General features: G+C 38.9%; 1 protein-coding gene across 1 annotated transcript; it reads right to left on the reverse strand.

Moving 5' to 3' along the window:
- Positions 1-13,035: 13,035 nt before the first annotated feature.
- On the reverse strand, positions 13,036-18,080 carry LOC126761133 (glutamic acid-rich protein). The gene is made up of 8 exons (XM_050477081.1): positions 17,920-18,080; positions 17,444-17,732; positions 17,289-17,336; positions 16,046-16,470; positions 14,749-15,454; positions 14,245-14,568; positions 13,553-14,181; positions 13,036-13,487 (listed from the first exon to the last, which is right to left on the reverse strand). The coding sequence occupies exons 2-8, from the start codon at positions 17,720-17,722 to the stop codon at positions 13,262-13,264; spliced, it is 2,637 nt and encodes an 878-aa protein (XP_050333038.1). The 5' UTR covers positions 17,723-17,732; positions 17,920-18,080; the 3' UTR covers positions 13,036-13,261.
- Positions 18,081-19,741: the final 1,661 nt, after the last annotated feature.

Consider the following 19,741-nt stretch of genomic DNA (forward strand, 5'->3'; position numbering starts at 1 on the left):
TATTCCATTACCCATTTATGTAAACATGTAAATGTATGTAAGTATATGTGTCTAGCTTTTGCTCTGGCTCTGGCTTTAGCTTGTATTATTGCCATGCTTTTCTACGGCGTCTCACTTTCTTTGCTACGTAAAGATGCAAGCCGTCGCGGCATCCGCCATGTAAATGTGAACGACGAGAAACCACTTGAAAAATTGGCTGCCGCAGCAGCATCAGTGCCGGAGCCATTGTTGCCTCGCCAATTGTCAAGTATCGGTGTTAGAGGCAGCGCCAGCCGCCGAAAATGCGGTGCAGCAGTGGCCGTTGCGAAGCACGTCGGCTGGAGTTTCTCATTGTCATTGTGCCGTTGTGAAACGGTTGCATACCGAAATGCCGTGTCTGCAGCGAGTCTCAGCGTCGTCGGTAACAAGCAGAAAAAGACGCCAGCAACTCACTGCGCTTGCATGTGCATTGCAGTGTATGTATGTATGTATGTGTGTGTCTATTGTAGGCTTCAGTAGCAATAACGAATGAACAGTAGCTAGGCATTCAACAACTTGGCCAATAATCAGTAGAGCAATCGCTTGCAACAAAATAAGCAACCATGTCAACAATAACAACAGAAAGAATATTGCAACAACGTACAACAAAATTAGTTACAACTGCAATGACATCTTAAGCCCCCGCGCACATAACCGCACTGAAGTGCAGCTTAAGATGAGCAGCTCGTCGAGTGTTGCGATTGTCCATTTAGTGGCTCAAAAGCGGTTGCTCTTGTTGTTGTAGCATGTTTTTTCTAAACACTTTTATTTTTATTTAGCAATTCAGGCACTTAAATATACAGGGTTTGTCTGGAAAGCAATAGAACTGAGTCGATTTAAAAAAATTTATTGAACCAATCTTTACAATTCTTTAAAAACTCTCAAAATATGCTCCTTCTACGTTGATGCAGCGCTGCCAGCGCGATTTCCAAGCATTGAAGGCGTCACGGAAGGCATTCTGCGGAATAGCCTTGAGAGCCGAGGTGCATGCTGCTTGGATCCCCACTGTCGTCTCAAAATGCTTGCCTTTCATTGGCCTTTTCAAGCAAGGAAACAAAAAAAGTACGGTGGGAGCCACATCTTGGCTGCAGGCGGCTGTGGAAGCGTTGGATGCCGGCCTTGGTTAGGTAGCTGTTTAGAAGAAAGGCAGTGTGAGCCGAGGCGTTGTCGTAGTGCAACTTCAAATCGACTGCGATGTCAAGTCATGTTCAAGTGCTCCGTCACAATGTCATGAAGCAAAGGTTTTGATAAATTTAACATCTGGGCAATTAAACGAATACTTAGTCGACGGTCTGAGTTCAAAACTTTGCGCACACGAGTCACATTATCGGTGTATGTCGAAGTGGCAGGTCTCCCAGCTCGGTTTTCATCAGCGACCTCTTACCGGTTCTCTAAAAAGCCCTGGTGTCACCAAAGCGCACTACTTCTTGCTAAAGCAACATCTGGGTAAGACTGCTTATCATATCAAACGTCTCTGTCGCAGATTTACCGAGTTTCACACAAAATTTAATTGCGAAACTTTGCTCTAACGAACGGTGCATTTTCGGCTTTCACCACTCACAGTAACACGTCTTGATGTCTTGCTTGTCCTGATTCTCCAGGTGCTCGGAGACAACTGACCATTCGTTAGCTAAGAAAGCCCTCTACCGAATCCTCGTACCGAAGTACAGTCGCGGCGGAAGAAAATCAGTCCTAATACTTTCCGGACAAACCCTGTTTGTATGTTCGACTTTTCATTCATATGCAGTGAACTGTATCTAACAGCTACACGGTTGCCATTCAAAACCAATATCTTTGCTACCGACGACACTCTGGTTGGTTTCTGATTGGTTTATGCCGCGGTTGCTACGATTACTCAGGGACGAACTTGCAAACAACTTTTGCTGCACTTTAATTTATGTACGCAACATACTTACTTACATGTCCAAATCTATTTAGTCTTGTTGACATTCTTCAGACGACAATAAAGTCGTATTTCCGAGACTAAATTTATTGCAAATACTTAATATGGGTAAGCGCATTTGAATGCATGAGAGTCCAAACGAGTGTGATACCGAGTATTCGATTGAGCTAAGAATCAGATTTGACTGTGTGATGCGGGAGGGCCTCACTCATTCTTCAAGAGACTAGTCATCTAGTCAAGAGACTACAGAAGCAAATACCCCTAATCTGCGTGCATTCACTGCATGTAATAAGGCTCCATGAACAGCACAGGAAGCAGCTTTAAATCGACTCTGACACCGGCTCAAATGATTTAGAAATGCTGTAAATCGAAGAAAACATGTGTATCTCAAAGCTCGCCGTCGTTCTGTTACGTCTGTGGAATTGAACATGTCAACCTTAACATTTGAGTGGACAGGTCGCCGCATTGCTGAAGCGCAGCTGTCATCTATGGCATCTGCCGGCTGCCGGTTGCTGTTTATGTTTTTGTTGGCCCCCAGCGGTTACTAAGAACAACAAACATACTCACAATTATTGGTATTAAAATCTTATATTACCAATGCATACCGACACACATACACTTGTAAAGCAATATAGCTGCTTTATGAAGAGCATTTACCTGCCAATCTAACGGATATTGTTTGATTGCCCCAATTCAGCAGCGATGCTGCGCAAACCGAGTCAAATTGTACGCTGCGCAGATGTAGCAAGAATATTTCACACGATTTTTGGCTTCTTCGTCTTCTAATTACAAAGTATGAAATTAATTTTCGCTAAAGGCTGTCAATATTTTAATGTTTCGTGGTTCATAAAAGTTGCTTCGCAGTCGTAGAATTGCGGAAACTTAATTAAATTGAAAATTCATGACTCCATATGCAGATTTTGATATACAGCACCGAAAGCAAAAGCCTGCCAAATTGAAGTTCTACAGGGTTTATATAGAATTGATTGTTGTAACCGCCAAGAGATTTGTTGGCTGTATATTGATGTTATAAAAGTCGGGAACAAGCGGCCGCAGGTAGGCGAATATTTAGTATTAATATAGGATAGTGGAAAAAGTGATGATGTGAAAGATGCACCGCGCTCTGGTCGACCTATCGTTGAAAAAGTCGATGCAATTATGGAAAGGATTGACCAGGACCATCACATAAGCAGCCATGACTTCGCTAAGGAGCTTAACATTCATCATCAAACGATTTGATCCATTTAAGAAAGACTGGCTACAAAAGGAAGCTCGATTGGGTACCACATGAATTGTCTGTGAAAAATTGAATGGATCGAATTAACATCTGCGATTCTTTGCCGAAACGAAATGAAATCGAACCATTTCTGAAGCGAATGGTAACAGGAGACGAAAAGTGGATCAAATGCGACAATAATGTGTGAAAAAGATCATGGTCCAAGCGTAGTGAAGCTCAACAAATGGCCGCAATGATTAACGCCTCAAAAGGTTATGCTGAGTGTTTGGTGAGATTTGAATGGAATCATCCATTGTGAGCTGCTCCAGCTTGGTCGAATGATTGATTCTACATTTTACTGTCAACAACTGATGAGATTGAAGCAAGCAATCGAAAGAATGGCCAGATTTGATCAACAGAAAGGGCTTCGTCCAGACACTATACCAAACACATCTTTGATGACTCGGCAAAAACTAGGAGAGCTTAGCTGAGAAGTTTTGATGCATCCACCATATAGCCCTGACCTTGCACCATCGGACTACCATTTGTTTCGGTCAATGCAGAACTCCCTTAATGGAGTAAAGTTGGCTTCAAAAGAAGCCTGTGAAAATTACTTGTCGTAGTTTTTCGCCGAGAAACCCGAAAAGTTTTACACTAGTGGAATAATGTCTAAAGCGGAAAAACGGCAAAAAGTGTTCGACCAAAATGGCACATATTTGGTTCATTGAAGTTCATTATAAATAAAAAAAAATATGTTGAAATTTGATTAGAAATACGAAAAGACTTTTTCGACTACCCAATATTACAGCTGACGCGGCTTCAGCATACTTGCTGCCCTCTGTAAGGCTTCATCGCTCTGCTATGAGCCTTTCGTATGCTAACCATTCTTTCTTCTAGTTGTTGTTGTTCTTGTAGCGACGGAAAACATTCATGGAGTAATTTCGAGAAATGTTGCCCAGTTGACAGTCACTGGCCGGTTAAAAATCCGGATTCGTTCCGGTTACTTAAACCCGACTGTTGTGGGAACGGGTTCTTTCTTCAATTACTATTTTAGTCTAGATTACCGGTCAACTTATTCAACACCCATTCAAAATTAAGGGTCAAATTCGAGTTATGCATTGATATTAACTATAATTGCTATTTGTACCTGACATTTGAGTTCAATTGTCAAATCATGCAATCGCAGTGTTAACGGTAAGTGCAATGCTTTCTTTTTCCGTTTCAAAAACTGCACTTCTGCGCTGCTCTATAAATCGGTATATGTATGTGTTTGATGGACAAATACACAAACGTGGATTACTCCGATTACAAAAGCGATATCAAATTGACGATTTTATAACCAAACACATTTTTCTACTGCATGCTTTCTTCGTTTTCTTGTTTTTGGTTTATTGCTGCCAATAAACACAGGTAGTTCACGGTGCGATAGGTGTTCGCGTGAACTGCTACTGTATTACTATATTGATATGCGGTTCCACTACGCTCTGCAGCGATATCGATGCAGATCACCGTAAGCCGATAGGCTTTGAGCCCAACATTCCACAGTTGAAAAGAAACTGTACCTCTTAAGACAGAGATATGGAGCCAATCAGAGGAAATAGAAATCTTTTGAAGAAAAAAATGTTCAGCTAATAAAGCGCCAATAAAATGGAGATAAAGACAAAGCAACAATGGTGTAATTGGTGCATTCATGGTCCAATATTTATTTATGACACTACTTTGGGTTTGCGCTCTTCCGGTGAATGGGTTGGACACTTTTATGTAAACCAATTAATTCATTTGGTAATCAGAAAAAGAGAGTGTCCAAAGAAACTTCATGACTGAACACATGAAAATTACAAGCCGGGCGCTCTCATTGGCCACCAGCCGCGTCAGCTTGTATGTGTGCTCAAATGTCATGCATGTATGTATGTACATTCGCAGTAGCAGTGGTGCAGCATTTTATTCGCTTTAAGTGAATTTTTGTTTGCTACGTGCGAATGTTTTGTATTCGGTTATTTATTAGCCATTATCATGTCATGCGTCACAGGCATGCAACAAATACATACGGATGTGATGTGTACGTGGATGCATGCATCGCTAACGGCGCTAAGTAGCATATTGAGAGTGTGTGGCGAAGTACCAGAATTCCGAAACAGCGACCTTATTTATATCGTCGTAGAGAATTAGGAAAATTTTAGACACTTTATGGCTCAATTAAAATTTTGCAACTGTCAGTGAGTTTTTCCATTCAATTACATGAAATTATGTCGCTTGATTTATCCCCTTAATTCCCACATTTTCTGTTGATTTGTGGCGTTTGTTTAGCGCTTAGCAATTTAGTCAACTCATAAGCATTTTCCGCATAAGAAGCCACAAGCACCATAAGTGGCCGAGGAAAAAACCTACGATGGTTTTTCTTGTAATTTGTTTGCTGTTTTTTCAACGTCGTCATCATCAACGCGTCCAAAAGCGAATGGGTAACGAGTGATACGCTCATATATTCCCATACCTAGGTGCATAAGCAGCGTGTTTAACGGCATGCTTGGCCAGGTGAACCGAATATGTTGCATTGTTGTTGCTCTTCATATACATACATACATACATGGGATCGGATTCAGAAAAGATTTAATTGTATGCAAATGTGCCGGAAAACATTAAGGAGATGGCAAGGGTAGCGAAGGGAAAATTATAAATATGAAGTGAACTGATATATATTTTTATAATGTTAGCTGTTGTATATACTAACTCAGAAGTAACTAGGTTTCGTCAATTTCAATTAATTTGTATGTCTAAAGCTTCAGCGTCTCTTTCTAGCAGCGCAGATTGAGCAGGCTTACCCTAACTGCTAAGTTTATGACTGAATTTTTCGAGGGTAACGTACCAGCTCGGAGTATATCTTATTACATGATTGAAATACATATACTTATGTCTGCAGCAGTTCGTCATGTTAGTCATTCACTGTTTTGCTTAGTTGTCAATTCTTGAAATAAATTCTACAAGCTTTCCATCACGAACTGAATTCAATTATTCCGACGCATGTTCCAGCTGCTGTATCTAATCCAACTTGTGGTTCATACTTTGCTGCTGCCGCTGCGAATCCGGCTCAGCGGTGTCTATGTCTCTACAAAACAGTGAGCTCAAGGACATTCGAAACATCTGTCAGAGCAAAGCTTCATTTTAATCAACGCACTGAGCAAATACTATGAGCTTATTGTTCTCGGTTAATGTTGCTGAGTCGAACGCGTGTGCGTGCGTGCCATTAATCATCCCAAGAGCCTGGTTCATCTACTTCATTGTTCGTATCAATGCGAGCTGAAATTCGCCGCGGTTTTCATGAGTGTTTCTTCTAAGACTCTACTGCTTTACGTTGACTAATAAGCGTTATAAGTTTAGTGAATTGCCGTTTTGTTTGTTGTTGTTTCCCACATGAAGCATACAGCGGTGCCTTGTTTATGTGGTGTAATGTTGGTTGATAGCGATGACTGATGCGAATTTGTTGGTGCAAATAAGTTATCGCTTTTCTAAGGTGTCGAGTGTGATGAAACTACAATAAGTCATTTGAGATAAAATTCACTTTAGTGGTAGAAAATTGAATGTTCCACTGAACAGCAGATTAAGCGTTCGACGGGTTGAACTAATTATTCAATATTTGGTTGGCTTGCAGTGTCTTTATTTATCGAAGTCAAATGTTGATTGATTGAAATACAATTTTAAACACCAAACATACATACATATATCTCTGCCTACAGCTTTATAGCTTATGGACTAAAATTAGTAGCAATCAATAATCAATATTTCTTAGTCCCAGTACTTAATTAGTTTGATCTCAATTAAGGAGTGTCATTCAAAAGTCGTTTGTTTGAAGTGCTTAATGTATAGGGTTTTTCAATAGGGACGCTAGAACAGTAGACCGGTAGACTCAGCAAACGACGCCATATTTTATATAGAATATATAGAAATTCGGAGTCAGTGGTCTCAAGTGTAAGAGCGCTACGTCCAATTCATAGTCGTCATAATCGTGCTGTCAGATCAACAATTCAGCGTCTAGTGGAAAAATTTGAGTCCATAGGCACAGTAAAAATGTTCCAGTGCCAGTGAGACAAAAAGTGGCTAAAAACTGGCTTTAGTGTCGCGGATATTGCTGCCGTAAGCGTATCAGTTGAGGAAGACTCAAATCAGTCTCTCACACGTCGTTCTTAAGCGTTGGGTATCTCTGTGACGTCGTTGTGGCGAATTTTCCGAAAAGATCTTGGCCTACATCCTTACAAGATCTAATTGACGCAAAAACTGAAGCCGCTTGACCACCAGAATCGTCGTATGTTCGTGAATTGGGCTGTGCAACAACTTGAAAATGATCCGGATTTTCATTGAAACATCATTTTCAACGATGAGGATCATTTCTGTCTGAACGGCTCCGTCAATAAGCAAAATATGCGTTATTGGTCAGGCAGAAATTCACACCTACTCCGTGAGTCACCATTGCATCCCGAAAAAATTACGGTTTGGTGCGGTTAAGGGGCCGACGGTGTCATTGGGGCGTACTTATTCCGTGATGATCAAGACCCGCACGTTACTGTAAATAGGAATCGCTGCATGATAACCGAATATTTTTGGCCCGAATTGGATGATATGAACTTGGACAATATGTGTTTCTAACAGGTCAGCGCCACAAAGCACACAGCGAATGTCACAATCGATTTATTGATGTTCACGTTTGTTAAACCAAACCCAGTCAATTGGACGCCTCGGTCGTGCGATTTGAGACTAGAGTATTTCTTGTGGGGCTACGTCAAGTCTACGGTCTATGCCAACAAGCCAGCGACTATTGGTGAGCTTCGTACGAATGAAGAATTATGCTTGAAAACCGTCGAAAATTGGGTTCAGCGTCTGGACTTCTGTTTTATTAAAAAAAAAAACTTTTTTAGCGCTCTTAGTGAAAACCCCGTTCTAATTCAATTGACTTAATAAAGGGACGGCCTAAAACGCCAAGAAATTGCGTTGAAATATTTTTAACGGTTCGCTTTTCCAAATATTAAATTAAAGCATTAATCTTCTTCATTATTGTAAAGCTGTGACATGAAATTGACAGTTGTAGTAACTTACATGTTACATAGGGATTTTAAATTATGATTTTTGCGCACCGAAATGTGGGTCAAGTGGTCAAAAGGATAAACTGGAAAGAAATAACTTGCAAATTCATACGCGTCCACTTTTTATTAAATAATTGTTGATATCAGAGGATTAAATTCGATATGCGTATTGCAATTTAATACACTTCAGTCAGATGTTCCGATGACGATCAGATAATAAACCCGTTAAGTGCAGTGAATGTCATACCCAAACTGGATACTGTTAGTAAATGAGTACAAGAAGTTGTATAAACAACCAAATCGAGTACTGTTTGCATATACTTGTATGTGAGGAAGGTCGTAACTCGAGCGGGATATCATATTAGATTCGCGGATGGATTTTAAAATCTTCATTGGTCACATTATATACTACAACTTTAGCTGAACGTGTGGGGAAAAGTAAAGCTGCAGTTTGAGTAATTAAAGAAAGAAAATCACCACATTTGCATTAATTATGCACCCACTTCGCAAACTTAAGAGAAATTGAATATCTACCAGACTAGTGTGTACTTCGAGCAAAAGAATGTGTGCAGCGTTTAGAAAATCCATTTGAAAAGACATACCACTTTATAGATTTCCACTCTCTGCTTTAAGTACGATTTAGAGCAAGAAATATTTCCGGCATATTGGAGCATGCGAGACGTAGACGACAGAGGATGGCAAAGAGAAATGTTCTGCTGGCATAAAACCGGCATACAGAATGTGTCTTAGCTCTCTTGCTACTGTAAGCAGATTATTATAAACATTATAATGTGAAATTCAATACACAATCATTACCAATCGTTGCCACTTTGGACTTAATTGAAGTACAAAGTCTTGCACACGGATGAAACCCAAATTTTTTGGAAACGATAATAGTCCACATGAAACATGCCGGAAAGCATGAATCACAAGACAATTGAGACTTCTGGAACTAAAGTTAACATAAGCCAATCTATGGCCGCTGGCGTCAGACACAGGTTGCCGAATTGAATTGGAATTTAGCGGAAATCGGCAGCAATAACGCACGCTTACTTAGTGACGAAGAGAAATTATTGTTGATTAATATAACTAAAACCACAAATAGCGAGATAAGAAAACCAAACCAAACAAGCAACAAAAACAATACCTACTAATTACGAATACTACAAGCGTTGCGGCGATTTTCTATAGAATGAATTGCAATGAGGAAGTGGCGCAGATGGAGCATGACTAAAGATCATGATCATTATAGCAGAGCGTGCTTTCTGATAATTTTATTTAACAACGTATATTTGTACATGCGTAGTTAAATGCTGGAAATTGATTTCGAATTTGTTAATAATACTATATTTATATCAAACTTGATTTTAATGTCGCTGAGTAAAATTGAGAAGGGTTCATGAAAAACGCTCGAAACCGTATTCTGATCGAGTAATAACCGTAAACCGCTTTCGAAATAGAGTACCATACTCTGAATTTAGTTGTTTGTTTGAACAATTTTGCGGAGCTTATGAATTTTCACGCGGTGGAAATAACAAAAGCGAATGCAAATTTAGATTGTTCTCAGGCGAGTTATGTTAAGTCTTCTCATTAATCTAGATTTTCATTATGTTCACATTAGTTTTGACTATGTCTGGCTTTTAAAAAATATATGTATGTATACATATGTATGTACATACTACAAGTATGTGCAGAGAAAATCTGTTTACACGCCAATTAGTTATGTATGTATATATGTACATACAATAAATTTGAAGAAAAACTTTGGGTTTGGCCTACAGCAGAAACTAACACAATGACTGCTTTGAAGGTGTTGAGAACTCAAGAACTCGATTATAAAATAAAAAGAGCCTTAAGTTTTCTCCTCGGCTGAAAACCTTGAGAGTTGCAGAGCTCATTGTTAAAACATATCACATATTCACACACCGGACTGCGAATAAATGCGTTGCGTTTATGCGATACGTTTATGTGATATGGGAGTTTTCCCAAGATCAACCAAATTTTCCATACAAAATTCTTTGGCAAAATTGAAAGATTACGAGTATGCCGATGTATGAGTATGAAATCGCATGCTAAATTTGCGCTGGCCCCTTCGAGCACTAAGCTCACATGTGGTTAGTCACAATCAATTATTGTCGATTTGTGTTTGAAAATGAATAAGCTACTTGGAAAAGTTTCACATGCGTGCATCAGACGTGTATGAGGTATGAAACATGGGAAGTAGAATATATATGAAACGTTTTTGAAGTTGTTTTGTTGAATTTAAAATACCGATCTCAGTATATACATATGTTCATGTATGTATATATAACGATATATGTATATGTATGTATTTTTTGCCAGAAATTCTATCTTAATATATACATTTATATGAACATTTATATAATGAAGGAGTTTTTACAATCCCACAAGTTGTTTTAGTTAAAGCCTAAAAGCTAAAGGAGGGTACAGTAACACCGTGAGTAGACCTTGTCAAAAAGTCGATTCAAATAATAGGTGTAATCAAAGAAAATCACTTAACGGTGCAAATAATCATTGCAACAACCTCATTGAGTGTATATGTAGTTATTTTATTCCATTTTTTCAAAATAAAAAAATCCCTTACGTTTGATAATGTTGTATTCAGAAACAATGAATAGTTGCAATCATATAATGTACTGCCATTTATTTCCTTAATAAATTCATTTAAGTTTAATTGCCAACCATTATTTTTTGTTGTAATACATACATATGTATGTATGCACATAATTCAATGAAACGAAACGATTTTGACTCGAAAGTGCATCAATTGTGGCAGCAATGCACCCGCTGATTTTTCAAATATCAAAGTGCAAAGCGCAAAAACAACAAAAAAGTAGATGAGCTCAACAAACCGGATTGGCAACATTGAATAACCGTCGCGACTGTAGCATCCACATTGCAACTGTAGAACAATGCAACTATAAATCTTAAACATTTTATTCAAAATATGTGCACTTACATATAAACATACATACATACATATGTATGTATATTGCGCACATGTTGATATGTTAATATAGACCCTGCAGTGAAATGCACTCGTAACGAACAGACACCGTCAATGGTTCGCATGCACTTTTTTGTTGCTCGAAGCATTGGAACTCACTAAAATTATAAGTTGAAATAGGAACATGAAATACATAAGTACATATGTATGTATGTTAATCAGCGTGTACCTCTTGGGTGTTTGGTCATTCCCTTAAGTAGTCAATTAGCTTTATACTAAGCGCAGATAACGCGCTAATTGACTCAGCGGACTGTTTAAAACACATTTGATCTGGTGTGACCGTCACTGCCGAATAAGTGGAAACATGTTGCGACTCCTCTATGAGTTCGTGCGATCGTACTGGATATTTTTAGCATAATATGAACTGCTGCATTTGTGACTAAACGGTACTAGGCTGACTAATTCTCTACAGGGAGGGACCTCACGATTATGAAGTTGAATTTGTTTACGTACCCATACATACATATGTACATATGTTCCTTCAAAATATTTTCCAGATTTTTTACTTTTAATCACCATTTAGCCTGTATTTATAACAACAGACCAGATGTGTTTAATATATGTATTTGACTTCTTCAATGTTACACACACGTCGATTTTCTTCATGCTGCTAGAACGGTGAATACTTATTTCTTTAATTTATTCCGTCATCTCCCTGATACATCCCATATCCTTGGCTTATATATGTACATACATATATACATATGCATGTAAGTACTTACATAGGTTGCGGTACACAAACATGTGATTATGAATGCTATTGAATGCCGGCAATAAAAAATGCAACATTTTTACGTAATCAAACCGCAGCGGATTTCCTCTCCGCTGCAAATTTCCATTATGCATGCTCCTCACGCTGCAACAGCATGTGGCGCCATCTTCGTGATGTATCACGCCAGTGGTGAAAGTGGAATTGAAAATTTGTTTCATGCTAATAAAACGATCAATTATGATAATAGGAAAATAAATAAGGAAAAAATATGAAAACGTACCATTGTTTCTAGCCTCCAACAGCGACGGAAATGGTGACGGAAGAATTATGCAGGCAGATACATGTATGTATGTATTTGTATATAAGCGTACTCTCCATTTACTTAGCAAATTCCCATGCTAAAGTGTCACACACACACACCAGCCGCTACCACCCACTGCAACAGGAAATCATAAACATCGCATCGCAGGGTACACAGCGAGCTTATGGACGTGAAAGTGAAGTGGCGATTTGATAATAACATTAAAATGAAGTAAAAATAAAACAATCTCCACATTCGAACCTAGCGCGCTAGTTCCCAACGATGGCCCGTCGCCCAGCGCACCCGAGCATGACAGATGTGCCCTTTTTCACCTGTTGCCTTGTTTATATTTGGCCGTAAATCAAAATGTTAAAGCAAAACAAAACCAAAACAATAATAAACAAGTTGCTACCGCCGCAAAACCATTTTCTTCGCAGCCTTTGCAAGCTACGTCTCTCGCCAATCATATTCGCTTTTATTTGTGGGCAATTATGTCCACAAATGTTGCAGATACCGAATAATGTGCTGGTAAGTGGCTTACAACTTCCTCCTGTTGGCGCATTGATCTGCCACTTAGACAGCCATGTTACACAGAAAACAGCTGGCGGCCCAGCGTTTATGGATATATTGTAAATTATTTCACAATCTTGTAAATTTGCATACATCCCATTTGCATTTGTGAGTGCACAGTGTATGTTGAAGCCTGTCATGAGCGTCGAAAGTACAATCAAGTCTTGTGGTATTGTGATTATTTATTTAACCCTAGTCCATTTAAATCAAATGACTTGTTATTTTGTTTATTTGTGTATTTATTCCTGCACATCTTATTACAGTTAATGCGTATTAGGTTATACAATGTCAGCATTAAACAGTAACGATTAAAACACTTATATTAGAACCCATTTAAGATTAGCAAGTCCATAAAACTTATTCGATAGTTTACAGTTCCAAAAGTTTTTAATTTAATTATTTTCCACTAAGAATGAGAGTTGTTAAATTAAGGTGTATAATTTATTTTGCGGCTGCCGATTTTTCCTTCGCTTCAGAGGATGCAGTTGTTTTAGTGGCCGAAGCCACTTTGCGCTGTGGCTTGGGTTTAGCTGGTGTTGTTTGTATCTTAGTTTCAGCTTTCACCTCTTTTACTTCCTTCACCTCAGGCGGAGCGTGCTTTACGGTTTGTGGGGCAGCGGCCGGTTCCTCTTTCTTGCCATTTATCTCTTTAGCTTTTGGTTTCTCACTACAATTGTGTGTTATGTTACTAAATGTGTAAATGTACAAAATTGTTTATGCAATCTCTCTTACCTTTCAATATCAATGTTGAGCACAGATTCATCTTCTTCCTCATCATCACGATCCTCTGGACCGACTTCTCGCAATAAGTCACCCAAGTCTTTATCGACATCTTCCCAAAGCTTATCTTCTCCAACTTCTTCACCCTCTTCGCCTCCACTTTCATGACCGTTTCCTTCGGCAGCCTCCTTATCCTCCTCCTGTTCAGCATCGTTTTCTTTCTTTATAGAGTCCTTTTTATCATTTTCAATTTCCTCCTTTTCTTCCTTCACCTTAGCCTTTTTAGCTGCCTTTTCTTCTTCCTCTTTATTACGTAAGTACGCCTTGAGATGTGAACGTAGCAAGCAATGCTTTTTAGCATATGATTCTACAGAATCACTTGCGACTGAATAATGGTTGCAAAGCTCGCAAAAGTATGCGTCAACCTTCTTAATAAACGATCCACCAACGGGTTGTCGCTCTTTGCTGTTCTCTTCACCATCTGTACCACCTTCACCTTCATTTAGCAAAGCATCCACATCCATGTCGTCTATTTCGTCAATTTCACCCACCGAATCTACGGTTAGGAATTTGTTCAAGTCAATCTCTCTGGTATCCTCATCACTGTTGTCACTGTCCGAATCACGTTTTCGTGCTTTGCGCTGCAATAAAAATCAAACAATATTATATAAACATATTGACAACATTGGCTTTAATGGACCAACCTTTAAGTGCTCCAATGAGCAGCGATGTGTTTCGTAAAGCATTGGGCTCTTAAATGCCAAATGACAAGTTGAGCAATATGGCATCAAGAACTTTTTCATAGTCTTATGGTGCTCGGACAATTGATGTTTAGCCTTCGGTTGGCGGTAATGCAGACGACACAAGTGACAAAACTTGGATTCATACTCCTCTTTCGAGTTCTCCTCGATTTCTCTTTGTGCCGCACGTTGGCGAGCACGCAGGCGTAACAAATGTGCCTTCTGACGAAGTGAGATTTGTCGGATTGCGTTCTTGTGAACCCGAGAATACAAGTGTTGTTGATAGTCCTGGGGATAGTATAGACAAATCTTTAGCATTTTGCGAAAGTTAAAATCAAGATATAAGCACCCCTATTCTTAACGTCAAAGAAAACTGATTTGTGTGTGATTTGCCTTTAAGCAAACTTATAACATAGTTATATAGCTTTGATTATAACCATTTTTATTAAGTATTGCAATGGAACTTACCGGATATGTGAAACAGCCTGTATGACAGTGAATGCACGTCAGATTGACCCTTGAGCCTGTGTTGCGTGATTTGTTATAGTCATCACGGCGTGATGTGTGTGATTTCTTATCTTTCTTCTCTGATTCATCGTCGCTATGATCGTCCTTCTTTCGTTTCTCTTTGCTATCCTTACTTTTCTCCTTATCCTTCTTGGAGGATGAACTCTTTTTGGTTTTATCCTTTTTGTGATCATCGTCTTCCTTCTCCTTCTCTTTTTTCTTACCTTCTTTCTTTACCTCTTTTTCACCACTCTCTTTATCTGGATCAGTAGCTGCATCACCTGTTGCACCTTCAACTTCACCATCACCTCCTTCCTCTTCATCATCATCTTCTTCATCCTTATGATCATCAGTTTCTGCTGATGAATCCTCACCCTTTTTACTTTTCTTCGCCGATTTAGATCCCTCATCACCCTCTACATCATCATCATCTTCGTCAGCATCACCGTCACCTGCTTTCTCGGTGTCATCTCCTTTTTCTGAAGACTTGCCGCGCTTACTGCTGCTGCGCTTCGATGTCTTTTTCTTTGTCTCGGTGTCACTCTTGCTATCGTCCTTGTCGCTATCGTTGTCTTTATCATTATCTTCTTCGTCATCTGATGAATCACCCTTCTTGGAACGACGTGGGCTCTTCGAACGACGCACTATCCTACGACGACGTAATGAGCTAATTTATGTAGCGCAAACGCAAAAGTGGTATATTAATTGGTGAACAAAATTATTTTGTACTTGCTGATGCTAAAGTATTTTTTATTTGTCAAAAGTGCTTCGAGTGGAAAAAGTCAATCAGCTGTTTTGATTTTACAGTATGGGGTCGTATATAAATGCATCAGACACACATGATTCTCGTTTTTAAATCACATCTTTCTTATCATTGCATCTTTGGATAATATGTAAAAATTTTCAAAGAGCAATGAACTCATCAGTTTTGCTTAGGAATACAATTAAACCCAGTGTTTCAAAATAAATAACATCTTTACTACAGGTCCTTATAATTTATGCGATGGAAACGTAGATATGTTTATCAAACTATATAATGCTTGTTTGAAAAGTATAAATTCTGAATACAATGAGATTACAACCAAACCCAAATCACTTAAGCTCAATATATTCTGCTTGGTTTGTTTTAATGTTTCCATAGACGGTTCAACAAATAATTAGTCCTTTTAATCAGCTTCAAGACATTTTCACAAAACTCAACAATTAACTCAAGTCAACTCAAATGCAATTTTTATGCAGTTTTCTGTATTTTAATTACCTTGTGAGGCGCTGTATCTTTAATACACGCGCGCGATCTTTCTGTTGTGCATACAGCAGCTTTCGTCGCATAATACGCAAATCGTTTGAATCATTCCGGTTATTGCGAATGATGCGCACACCGCCCCTTAATATAGTGGTGCGCATCCCACCACGATGATATGAGGACATATTTCCACGAGCTCTTGAAACGTAACCAGTGCGTATTGGACGCTTTTGTATGCCCATTGGAGACCGGTGGCGGCTGGTATTAGCAGTGGAGTCATCTCGATCGTTGCGTGAGTTTGTCCCACGATACGAATTGCTTGTTGTATTTGCTCCACCAGTATTACGGTAGTTAGAGGTCGATGCTGTCGAAACCATTGGTGGGGGAGGGGGCGGTGGTGTTCGATTTCCACGTCCAGTTGAAGAGTTGCGTCTATAATCCTGTTGACGATGATGAGGATGGTTTTTGTTTTATGTATTCTTAAAGATTTAACTATACACGAGTTTGAGCATTTATACTCTGTCAATTTAGTTTTTAGATTTGTGTGGTTTTAACATGAGTTTTATTTGATATTGTTTAGGAATTGGGTAAGTAAAAGGGGAGGTTTTCACTGCAGCATAAGCAAATCTCCTAAAAAGCTCATCAAAACAATAATGTACATATTATCGTTATAGAATCGTTGCTACCACCTTCAGACTGTTTTGTACTATCAATATCAATTTGCAATATGCGATGCATTGGAACAGCAGGGTGCATCGTAGGAATTTATTTATTTCACTGGATGATCATAGCTCTAATTAAATTTACACATAACATTTAATGTTATTTAACTTTCAATATAAGCATACTTTAGTGGATGGCGTGTTTTTTGGCCTCAATTAAATTCATTCGACGATCACATTGGCGACGTTGCTCTATAATCATTACGTGCGACCAAGAGCCTTATCATTGCCATAGTATTTTAGGTCGAAACGTGTCAACTCTGCCACACAGCAAGTGCAGAGTGTCTCTTTGTACGTACTCTGTCCGCTTTGGTGACAAAGTTATAAATTTCTCAATCAATTGTTGCAAATGGCTTACTTTTTTGTTTTCACGTCTTTCAAAATTCGACCTTTCTAAATATATTTCTATTCGTGCATAAATATACATAAAATATCAATGTTAATTGTTACGATTACTCAGATTCGAGGGAATATTTTGAACTCCCTTATGAATTAATATATTATATGTCTGAACAATAAATAAAATGTGTACTTACATCTTGTCTCGAACGTTTTCTGTCATCAGTGCGATCTCGCGATGTATCCTGCAAAATCAGTAATTATAGTGTTACATGTGTATATGACATCACATTATAATTTTAGTATTGCTTATGACTTTAATTTCTACAATATTTTTATAGTGTCTACTTACGCGATAATTTCTCTTATGAGCAGAATCATGACGGCTGCCGCCAACAGAACTATTATTGAAGCGATCCCTTGAGCGGTCATAGTGTCCAGCGCTACCGCTTGCACCAGAGTTATAATTGTTATAACGAGAATTGCCACTATTATAGTTGTGATTATATCCATCACGACCTCCAGATCTGCCGCCAGAATTTTGCATACGTCCATAATTATTGCTACGGTAATTGTTACCACCACGACTTGAGCCGGAGCCCCGGGAACCATATCCACGTCCACCTCGCATGTTGAAACGACTAAATTCGAAAATTTCGATTATTTGCAAAATTTCATGTATGTATACATATTCTCTATCATGTATAGGTACAGTTTTATAGATAACGTGCACCCCTTAGCAAATGAACCGGCTTAGCAAAATGAAAAAATCAATGGCACGAGGTACTAAAAAATACTTCCCGCATATCTTGCATAATGTGTACTTACTTCTGCCTCTGATTTCTTGATTTACTTCAGTAAATTGATTTTGCTGTTTTTGTGAATTTTCAGCACTTATTTATTATTAAGAGCCGCACAATTATTACTTTATTCACACCTCTTCACAAGCAGAAACTTTTTTCACAATGGCGTCAGAAAAATTTAGCGAAGTAGAAAGAAAAGACGGGTGCTGCCAACTTCGTGTCTAAATTTATCGATAAGTACTAACAAACCACAAAGTGGTGCCATTTTTGGTGCGCCACCTATGGTGTCAGTACGAAAATAATGGGCATGTGTAGAGGTATAAATAAAAAATGTTAATTAAATTATCAGAATAATTATTTTATTAGTATTTTTTATACAAAGCAGGAATTAGTGTTGAATAGAAAAACAAAAAGAACATTATTTAAGTCTCTTTTCGTAAATCACACAAATAATTTGTTGTACCCGTCTTTAAGATTGTACGTATGTACATAAATTTGATAATAACCGCTATACCATGTTCAGACCGACACTTAATCACACGACTTCGGCTCTGGAATGGATTATGCCACTAATCTTAAAATTTAGATTAGATTAGATTAGATTTATCGATGAGGAATGCACCGCGACCTTAGGTCTATTGTGCCCTCTCCTAAATCACAAAGACTCACTTAGCCCCAGCACATTGATGAAGTCCAATATTCTTCCGGGTGCTAGTGAGGCGATGCGATCCCTGTCAGGAAACATGGATCCAAGGGCCTTAATCCTGCGTCTACAGACTGCTGTGCAGTCGATCAGCAGGTGTTCCGGTGTTTCAGGCTCCCTGTCGCAGAACCGGCAGTTAGTGCAAGAAGATAGGCCCATGTTATACAAATGCCTATTTAGCTTGCAGTGGCCAGGTTTAATTACAACTTTGAACCTGCTCAAGTTGTACCCTCCCATTAGCAACTTGGCATGCCGCATGCCGTGTGTTCGTAGCCAATGCTCTTTCCTGCCCACTCCTTCTTCTATGTGGAGTAACTCCTTTATGGTATGGGGACCCACCCTAGTAAAGGGTTCGGGACCTACCATTTTGGTGGAGGCTGCGGAGCGGGCAAGCTCATCTGCCAGTTCGTTACCGGCTATTCTTCTGTGACCCGGCACCCAGATTAGGTGCACCTGATCAACGTAATATTCCTCAGTAACAGCTCAAGGGTGGAGTCGTTCCACTCATAGTAATGACAAGCATTGCGAAACGTCCTAGTCAGAGCCCGTTCACATGAGAAAACTTTTGTTGCATCAATCGGTAGTTTGTACGATAGGGAGCGACGAGGTAAAGGCACTGAGTTGCTCGTGTTCGGGCAACAGGTTTTATATTCTGGTTCGTAACCTTTATTGTAAGTGTTAGGGTACGGCGTCGATGAAGCATATAAAAATTTGTTTAAATAAAATTAAATGAAATGCAGAAAATTGGCGGACTCGAGTTACACACCTCTTTGAACGGAGTGGGCAACATCAAAAGGAAAGTTAATGATCAATAAATAATTCTTATTTAAGCCCCGACTTATAGTTAGAAAGGAAATATGTAAGGGTATACAGAAAGTATGAAAAAATTATAAAATAAAATTATATTACTCCATGTTATATTATAATATTACACATCAAAGTATCCCAAACGAAGCTTATATACTTGCCTACTATCCTAACATAACGCTCTTGCTCGTAGCGCTTCAGAAGGCGTGTGCATGCAGTATACAGTTAGTGTGCAAAAGACGAGGCTTATTCAACTATTAGACCTGGTCACATATACATGTGTATTGTAGTATACCCTACACATTGACATATTATTGTTCAACAATTATTCAACGTC

The sequence above is a fragment of the Bactrocera neohumeralis genome, chromosome 6 (genome assembly GCF_024586455.1).
Source record: "Bactrocera neohumeralis isolate Rockhampton chromosome 6, APGP_CSIRO_Bneo_wtdbg2-racon-allhic-juicebox.fasta_v2, whole genome shotgun sequence".
Lineage (NCBI taxonomy): Eukaryota > Metazoa > Arthropoda > Insecta > Diptera > Tephritidae > Bactrocera > Bactrocera neohumeralis.